General features: G+C 48.1%; 2 protein-coding genes across 4 annotated transcripts in view; both read left to right on the forward strand.

Moving 5' to 3' along the window:
• The window catches only part of Nipsnap1 (nipsnap homolog 1), a 24,954-nt gene extending 18,826 nt beyond the window's left edge, over positions 1 to 6,128 (forward strand). Inside the window, exons 5-10 of the mRNA XM_005366149.2 lie at positions 886 to 956; positions 1,099 to 1,239; positions 1,449 to 1,480; positions 1,796 to 1,890; positions 3,611 to 3,694; positions 5,100 to 6,128. Of these exons, the coding sequence (XP_005366206.1) occupies positions 886 to 956; positions 1,099 to 1,239; positions 1,449 to 1,480; positions 1,796 to 1,890; positions 3,611 to 3,694; positions 5,100 to 5,164 (488 nt within the window). The 3' untranslated portion in view covers positions 5,165 to 6,128. The remainder of the gene's footprint in view (positions 1 to 885; positions 957 to 1,098; positions 1,240 to 1,448; positions 1,481 to 1,795; positions 1,891 to 3,610; positions 3,695 to 5,099) is intronic.
• A 721-nt stretch (positions 6,129 to 6,849) lies between these two features.
• Positions 6,850 to 8,737, forward strand: part of Thoc5 (THO complex 5) — a 36,833-nt gene continuing 34,945 nt past the window's right edge. Inside the window, exon 1 of one of the 3 annotated variants that reach the window (XM_013353375.2) lies at positions 6,850 to 6,978. The gene's annotated coding sequence lies outside the window, so the exon portion shown is untranslated. Of the gene's footprint in view, positions 6,979 to 6,998; positions 7,459 to 8,737 lie in introns of those variants that run through there. The other 2 variants (XM_005366150.3, XM_013353376.2) reach the window with 2 other exon arrangements.

An 8,737-nucleotide genomic window follows, 5' to 3' on the forward strand; every position in this document is an offset into this window, starting at 1 on the left:
GCCTTAACCAGCTTTTCTTATTTTGAATTAGCCTGTCTACCTTTTGCCTCTGGGCCTTTACCTTTCCTTACTTCTGTGTTTGTTGCTTTACTCCATGGCTGACCGTGTAGCTGATCCCTGACATCTTCCTCTCGTTCTCTTTCCTCCTCCTCTTTCAGCCTTCTTGTTTCTCCTGTTTATCCTCTCTGCCTGCCAGACCTGCCTATCCTTTCTCCTGCCTCGCTGTTAGCCATTCAGCTTTTTGTTAGACCATCAGGTGTTTTATTTAGACAGCCAAAGAATCACCGCTTCAAAGAGTTAAACAAATACAACATAAACAAAGCCAACACATCTTTACATCATTAAACAATGTTCCACAGCATAAGCGAAAGTAGCACACCTTAAAATGATAATCCCCAACACCTACTATTAGACAAGCGCTCTACTACTGAGCTACAGCATCAGCCCTCTCGGAGTGTTCTGTTCAGCCCTGTGTTTCCTGGTGTTCCTAGGGTGGAAGACACTCAGATCACCTTCTGTTTGGTTTTGTTTGTGATACTGTAGATGAAACCCAAGCATGCCTTCTGCATGCCAAGCATGTGTTTTATCAGTAGTTACCCCCTATCCTCATCTAATCCTCTTGTTGCTATTTTAGAAATGTTGGTGGGATTTTGTGGATGAGGACATTGAGTCCTAGAAGGGTCAAAGAATAATACCCAAGCAGAACAAAGCTAGTGGTCTCCTGGGCTTGCATCTAAGGTCATCCCCCCACCCAGTGCTACTCTTCACCAAGACAAAGGGCACCAGGAGACCCCTGCTCTGCTGCTACATACACAGTCCAGTCTTGGTGCTGGTTAGTCAGGCAGGCTCTTGGTAGCCCCTTGACCTGTATCCTATCCCCAACAGTGCACCTATGGCGGTTCTCAGGTGGCTATCCAGCCCTCATGGACTGCATGAACAAGCTAAAAAACAACAAGGTATCCCAGCATCCTGTGTGCATGTTGCTTCCAGCCCAGCCCTGTGTGGAGGGGAGTGTGGGAGATCCCTCTAACCCACAGAGCACACTGACAGGGTAGCATAACCCCCCTGGCTACTGTGCCTACAATGCCTTACATTCAGGAGTACCTGGAGTTCCGAAAGGAACGGAGCAAGATGCTGCTGTCCAGGAGAAACCAGTTGCTTCTGGAGTTCAGCTTCTGGAATGAACCACAACCCAGAGCTGGCCCCAACATCTATGAACTGAGGACATACAAGCTCAAGGTATCTGGCTTCCGACAAAGCCCCTCTTGCTTGCTTCCCCTCTGTTGTGATGCTCCTCCCTCCTTATGAGCTCAGAGCAGAGAGAGGTATGTGTGTTCCTGTGCATAGCTGCACACCAGGCGTGAATCAGGCTAGTTTCCCATCCCTACCCCTGTGATGTTGGGAGTCCAAGGTGGTGCTCACTTCTTCCTCCTCTGGATCTCTTTCAGCCAGGAACCATGATTGAGTGGGGAAACAACTGGTAAGTGGGAGCACTCGTGTTGGGAATGTGGTGGTCCCTGCTGTCCTGCCCCATTTGGCTCCCAGTGGGCTCTCTCAGGGCATGTTACAGGGAACCCAGCATGCTCTGTTCCTTCCAGATCTCAGAGAAGGAGCCACCTGCACAGTGCAGATTCTGTAGAGGAAAGTGCTGCCAACCAGTCAGCGCTGCACCTCCAGAATCCATGCCCTGGGCCCCACTTTGATCCCGCCCATAAAGTGTGGCCAGTGAATCAGCCTGGGCCACCTTGAGGGACCATTGGCTGAGCCTCTGTCCCATGTTCTCTGCTGTCTCCAGGGCTCGGGCCATCAAGTACCGTCAAGAGAACCAGGAGGCAGTGGGAGGCTTCTTTTCACAAATAGGAGAGCTCTATGTTGTGCACCACCTATGGGGTAGGTTGGAGACACTCAAGGGGCCCCTGTTTGTCCCCTGTCACTTGTAAAACGTGTGGATGCGTTTGTGTTCCTATTGCTCTTGCATCCTAGCTGAGGGAGCTGCAGCCTCAGACAAACTAGAAAAAAGGGCCCAATTTCACGTGATAACAGATGCTGCAGGAGACTAGGCAGGGGGCCTGGTGGTGGTGGTGGTGGCGCCCTTTAATCCCAGCACTCAGGAGGGCAGAGGCTGGCTGATCTCTGTGAGTTTGAGGCCAGGCTGATTTACAAAGTGAGTTCCAGGACAGACTCTAAAGCTACAGGGAAACCAAAACCAAACAAACAAAACAAAAAAAAATTAAAAAAGAAAGAAAGAAAGAAAGAGAGAGAGAGAGAGAGAAAAGAAAGAAAGAGACAAAGAAACAAAGAAACAAAAAAAGAAACAAAGAAAGAAAGAAAGAAAGAAGCACAGGGACCTTAGTGGCTTGGATAGACAAGGTCCTTCTGGAGGGCAAAATACGAGTCCTGAACTGACGGTGAGGAAGCCAGCTATGAATTGCTGGGGGAAGTCGCAGCAGAAGGAGCAGCATGTGAGAGGCCTTTACTGAGTGGAGACGAGGAGGACTTGGAGGGAACTGGGAAGAGAGTATGTGTATGGGACGGATGGAGGAGATCAGCCACCAGATCAGGCTGGGCCTTGCAGGCCGTGGGAATTTATCATGGATGACAAATAAAATGAAATAAAAATAAATAAAAGCTGGGGTTTATCATGGATGTGGTGGGTGGAGGCAGCAGCAGCATCTAAGTTCTGAAGCTGCCATGCTCCTTTCCAAGAGTGCCTGGTGGGGAAGCAGGGTTGGAAACTGGGCATGGGAAGGTGCTTGCTTTAGTGCACCAGGTAGGCACGGGCTGGCTTCAGGTCATGGCAGTGGTGTGCTGAGACAGATGAATTGGTCTAAAGATTGAATAGGTGGGACCTGAGATGAACTGCTGGAGGAAAAAGGAGAGCATTCAGATTCTTCCCTGAGCAGCTGTATGTCCTTTTCTAAGACAAGGAGGTCAGAGGGAGCAGCTAGGTCATGGGATTGAAGTGTAACTGTGGCCTCTGGGAGTATTATATTTAGGATGCCAATGTTGGGCCAGTCAAATGATGGTAAAGGCATTTGCCACCAAGCCTGACAACCTGAATTTGATTCCCAGGACCCTCATGGCAGGAGTGATCTGACTCCTGCAACTTATATCCTGATCACCATATACTCTTCACTCTGAATAAATAAATAAATAAATGCAATAAAAATTACAAAATACAGATGCTCCCAACTAGAAATGTCACATGGGCACCAGATATAGGAGTTCACAGGAAATAAATAAATAAATAAATGCAATAAAAATTACAAAATACAGATGCTCCCAACTAGAAATGTCACATGGGCACCAGATATAGGAGTTCACAGGAGAGTTTGAGAGTGGAAATAGAATACTAGCATACATACATGCTTCAAAATCCTTAATCCCTACCACAGGGCCTTTGTACATGCGTGTGCCACTACTGCCCTGGTGAAATTAATCATTTTAGTATGTGCAACTGGATGATAGTGACAGCCGTGTTTATTGACAGTCTAAGGAGGAGTACCTAGGGATAAAGAGATAGTAGGGCAGGGTTTGGAGCAATGGAAGGGTCCATGCACTGAGGAAGGGATCCGATTCTTTGAGGAATGAACCTGTGCCTTTTTCACAGCCTACAAAGATCTGCAGTCTCGGGAGGAGACTCGAAATGCTGCCTGGAGGAAGAGGGGCTGGGATGAAAATGTCTACTACACAGGTGGGTGTCTGCTCTGCAGGTGGTCTGCTCTGCAGGTGGGTGTCTGCTTTGCAGGTGCTCTGTTCTGCAGGTAGATGTCTGCTCTGCAGGTGGGTGTCTGCTCTGCCTGTGGTCTTCACCAGAGGGTGCAGATCTCTGCAGGCAGCTGCAATCCCTTGGTTACCTCCAGTGTGGGAATACACTGTTTTCTTTGTTCTGCTGTGCACCATCGCCCACCCAACCTTTTCTATTGCCTTTTGCATTACCTTGCTGTGTTGCCCAGGCTCATCCTGGGTGGACCTTCTTCCTCAGTCTTCCAAGTTGCTGGGATTGCAGGCCTATACCACTGTGCTTAAGTAGGAACTTACTTTGACATACATTAGTAGGCTTTTGTTTTTGTTAGTGGGGTACACATTCCACATGATACAATCCACCCTGAGGCTTTAGGACTCACACAGGCAGGTGATCCTTATGTGAGATGTGCCCCTGGGTCAGCTGTGCCCCTCACAGAAGCACCTGTTCCTAGTCAGATGGTAATGCAGATGCTGTTTCTGCAGGGAAGTGCTTTGCCCTAATCTACCATCAAAATATGCAGCAATTTTTTTGAACCCACATAGAGACATAAACATTACAAAAAAAATGGGTAAAATTTCTTTTAAAAAAAATCTGACCTCCTGGGGACTTTCTGTTGACACCCATACCCCCATGGGCATGGCCTCTCTAGCTGTATGAGGGACAGTTGCTCTAAATCAAGCCTCAGCCCTTACAGCTCTCACCTTGCCAGTGTGTACCACTACAGTTCTCTTTGATCTTTGGTTGTTGGTGCTGGAGGTGGAGTCCAAGACCTCATACATATTCATCAGCATTGCCCTCATCATAGAACTATGCCCTAGGCCTTAGAATTACTTTTCTCCTGGGCAGTGGTGGCGCACATCTTTAACCCTAGCAATCGGGAGGCAAAAGCAGGCAGATCTCTGTGAATTTGAGGCCAGTATAGTCTACAGAGCTAGTTCCAGGGCAGGCTCCAAAGCTACATTGACCCCCCTCCCCAAAATTCTTTTCTTCAAATCTTCCTATGTTATCCTTAATGTGGCTTGCCCTTGCTTTTATCTTATTTGGCTTAGTGTGCTTTGTTTGTTCTGGAAGCGAGGGTAGAATCCAAGGGCTCATACGTGCTAGGCAGCCGCACTACCACTGAGCTACCTCTCAGCCCTATGGTAGTTTTTTTTCCCAACATACATAAGAAAATGAATAAAATTATCTAAAAAATATCCAGTTCATTACCACCTAAATCCTTATGCTTTTGACCATTCTCAGAAGTCAGAAGGGACCTCTTCCAATCACAGGTTTTGAGAGTTTTTAGGCTGGAGCCAAGAGTACTTGGCTTGCCTCAGGCACCCGGTAACCTCTGCTTCTCTCTCCATAGTCCCCTTGGTTCGACACATGGAGTCACGAATCATGATCCCTCTGAAGATTTCTCCTCTCCAGTGAGGCTGGCCCTGCCTCCACCTCCTTCCCTTCCTTCTTTGGAGCAAGCTGGAACAGAGGAACTTCTAGGCCTGCTGGCATAGTTTTCTCTCAGCTTTGGAAGAATTCTACTGGGTTGTGTTCAGCTTGGAAAAGCTGTTTCCTGAGAACTTACAGTTCTGTCTATACCTGCCCCCACCTCTCTCCCAGGCCGGAAGAGTTTCAAATTCCCGTAATGAAGAATAGCAACCTTTTAGCCATTCACTCGTTTCCGAGACTCCTCGTCTCCAGGCCGTCAAGTCCCCAGCTAACACTGTGGACATGGCTTAGTTTAACAGGTGGCATAACTCATAGTTAAGAGGTGGGGTGTGACGAGATATCAGACCAGGTATGGCCTCATGGTCTCTACTCGTTAAAAAAGCAAGTCTGAGCCTTAACAATGTGGAACTGCCATAAACTCTGAAGTCATCGAAGTCAGGAGGAGACCCAAAATTCTGAGAGGGGCTGGGAAAGGGATGGAAGGGAGGGAGGAGGACTTAGGTACATGATACAGACTTGAAGCAGGAACCCAGAAGCTGGAACATAGGACTCAGCTTTTAGGTTTGAAACAGAATTGGAAGAGACCAGAGATGACAGAACTCCTTAGGGAGAGGGTCCTAAGACAGATGGAGAGGCTTAGCCATTCTTTCCTATAATGCAGTTAAAACTGGAATTTGCGTTCCAGCTCTTCTGTACTTTCTCCTTCCTCCAGGCAGCCATGCAGCTAGAGACCTATATTCCCGTCTTGAATTTCTTCCCCAACTTGACATTGTCAGCCAAACCCTCGTTTTACAGAACCACCAGGCCTGTGGAGTGTGGGTTCAGTGATTCTGGGGTCTCCTCAGTGACCCCCTTACCTCATGAACCCCAGCTTAGCATGGTTTTGTTACTGTACCAGGGAAATGTGCTGGGATAGTTGATGGAACCAAATTAAATATTTACTGTAAGTTGTGTGGTGTCTTCCTCTGCGAGGAATCTCAGCAGTTGTTCAAGGTGGGAAGCTTCCAGGTGGCTGAGGCGTAACGTGTCCTTGATCTCTTAGAGAAGACATCTTCATCTTCACCCCAGGGCAAGAGAAGAAACTGTTTCTGCACCACCCGGTCGGTGTTCATACACACTTCAAGCCCCAAACAAGCAGAATTTACTCCAGAAATACCAGGGATAAGAAACACGGGAAGTTTTTGAATACTGCATTGGAATGACGATTTTTGTCTTTGGAAAAAATCAAACCTAACATGAAGAAAGTGATTCACTTGTGGAAGGCGGAATAGGTGTAACAAGGGATTATATGCTCCTGCCTAAGTTACTGCCGCCTACAGTGTAGTAACTCTTGACAGCGTCAAGAAGTCAATTTAGAGCCGGGCGTGGTGACACAGGCCTTTAATTCCAGCGAGGCAGAGGCGGGCGGACCCTCGTGAGTTAGAGATCAGCCTGAACTGCACAGCGTTAAAGCTCAGCCAGTGCTACAGAATGAGACCCTGTCTCGCACAGAGGAGGCAAATCCACTAGGGTCCAAGCTATGGCACAGCGACATTCTTGTGCTTCCTTGAGGATATCGCAAATTCAAGTAACTCGGCGGAGGGGAACGGAACACAGGCTTTTGATCCTCTTCGTCGCAGTTTTCCAGTTTCAGAGGGGCGATTAGAAAGGTTTCCCAGCCGCTTACCCGCCCCTTCCTTGCTTCCCATGCTGCATCTGGCCTTTGTATCTCACTTCCGGCCAGTAGCTCTTTTGTTCCGGTTCTCTATGGTCGTGAGCCGGAAGTGGCCGCCTGGCTGGAAGGCGTGAGGAGCATTGTGGTGAGCGAGAATCGAGTGCTGTGGTTTGGGGTTGCGGGCGCGCGGGGCCTGAGGTGCCGACGGAACGACGCGTATTCCCCGGGCTGGGGTGCTCACCCGCGGGGCTCCCACGGGGCTCCGACGGGGCTCGTGGCTGTTTTCCCCTCCTGGGAACTCGCCGGAGCTCCATCCTTTCAGTCTCCTGGGGTGCTGAAGGCAGTGGAGTTGCTGACACCTTCCTTATGGTCCTTTTCCGTGTGTGTGAGGGGAAGCCCTCCGGTGTGACGGTGGGCTTTCCCAGGTTTTCGACGCCACCTTTGTGGCTTTTGTCAGATGAGCCGCCGCTTTATGAACTGTCACTCGCAGTCGCCCTGAGGCCCTTCTGAGAGACCGGCGCTCTCTTCACTTAACGCTGCATACGACTGCAGGGAGTCGTAGTGAAGAAAGATGAACGCATTTATTGCTGCTGCGTAAAGGCTGAGAGCAATAAAAACAAAATGCGTACGTTAGGAGGGGAGGGAGGCTGGGCTTTTTTTCCTAATGTCCCCTGTGTTTCCTAGCTAGCTGGCCGGACTTAATTTAGTTGTTTCACTAAATATTTTACTTATCTTATTTTTAAGAAAAATAAAACAAGATTTTTTAAAAGTCACATTGCAAAGGCCTAAGTAGTAAGAAGATGTATGTACGTACCACTTGCCCTTTCTCAATGAAGTTTTTAAATGCAGTCACTGGAGCCCATTCTGACCGGTAGCTCCCCCTGCTGGCTTCACATTCGCGGAGATCCTTCTGCCTCAGTCAAGTGTTGTGGTTACTGATGATGTCTCAGCCCATCTTCCCGCCGTTTTTTTCTGTAAGACAGGATTTTATTATGTGGTCCCTGCTGACTTTTAATCCACCATATAGCAAAGGGTGATCTCGAACTTCCTATCTTGCAGCCTCTACCTCCAGAGTGGTTTTGGCAGGCATGTCCCAGACAGTTTTCTCAGGTCCAGGAGTTCAAACCCAGGTCTTTGAGGAGGCTAGGCAAGCACTCCACCAGCCGGATTGCATTCTCAACCTCACAGTCACTTTCTAAGCTTAAACTGACTTTGGTAGAAAACTTGAGGTCTGTGTACCATAAACAGGAAACTGGTTGCACTTGTCTTATGATAATGATAGAATTGCATAATAAACATAAATAATGAAAACAGATGGTGATTGATAAATTCTGCCTTAGTTTCCCTGTCCAAGGCTGTGAGAGAGAATCCATTTCTTATAAGAACCTTGACATTTTTTTTTAATATTTATTTATTTATCATGGTACAGCATTCCTTCCATGTATGTCTGAAGGCCAGAAGAGGGCACCAGACCCCATTACAGATGGTTGTGAGCCACTATATGGTTGCTAGGAATTGAACTCAGGACCTTTGGAAGAACAGTCAGTGCTCTTAACCTCTGCGCCATCTCTCTAGCTTCAGAACCTTGACATTTGTAAATGCTAACGACAGAGTAGGAAACTAGATGTACTTGAAGCAATCAAAATTTGTCTTGGTGATTTTTGTTTTTTGAGACAGTGTCCGAATATGTAGACCAGGCTGTCATCAACCTCACAAAGATCCATCTACCTCTGCTCCTCACCCCTAGAGTGCTGGGATTAGAGGTGTCCACCCATCATACTTGGCCAGAATTTTTCTTTTTAAAGTTGAAAAGGAGCCGGGCAGTGGTGGCGCACGCCTTTAATCCCAGCACTCGGGAGGCAGAGGCAGGCGGATCTCTGTGAGTTCGAGACCAGCCTGGTCTA

Source organism: Microtus ochrogaster, unplaced genomic scaffold, assembly GCF_000317375.1.
Source record: "Microtus ochrogaster isolate Prairie Vole_2 unplaced genomic scaffold, MicOch1.0 UNK6, whole genome shotgun sequence".
Lineage (NCBI taxonomy): Eukaryota > Metazoa > Chordata > Mammalia > Rodentia > Cricetidae > Microtus > Microtus ochrogaster.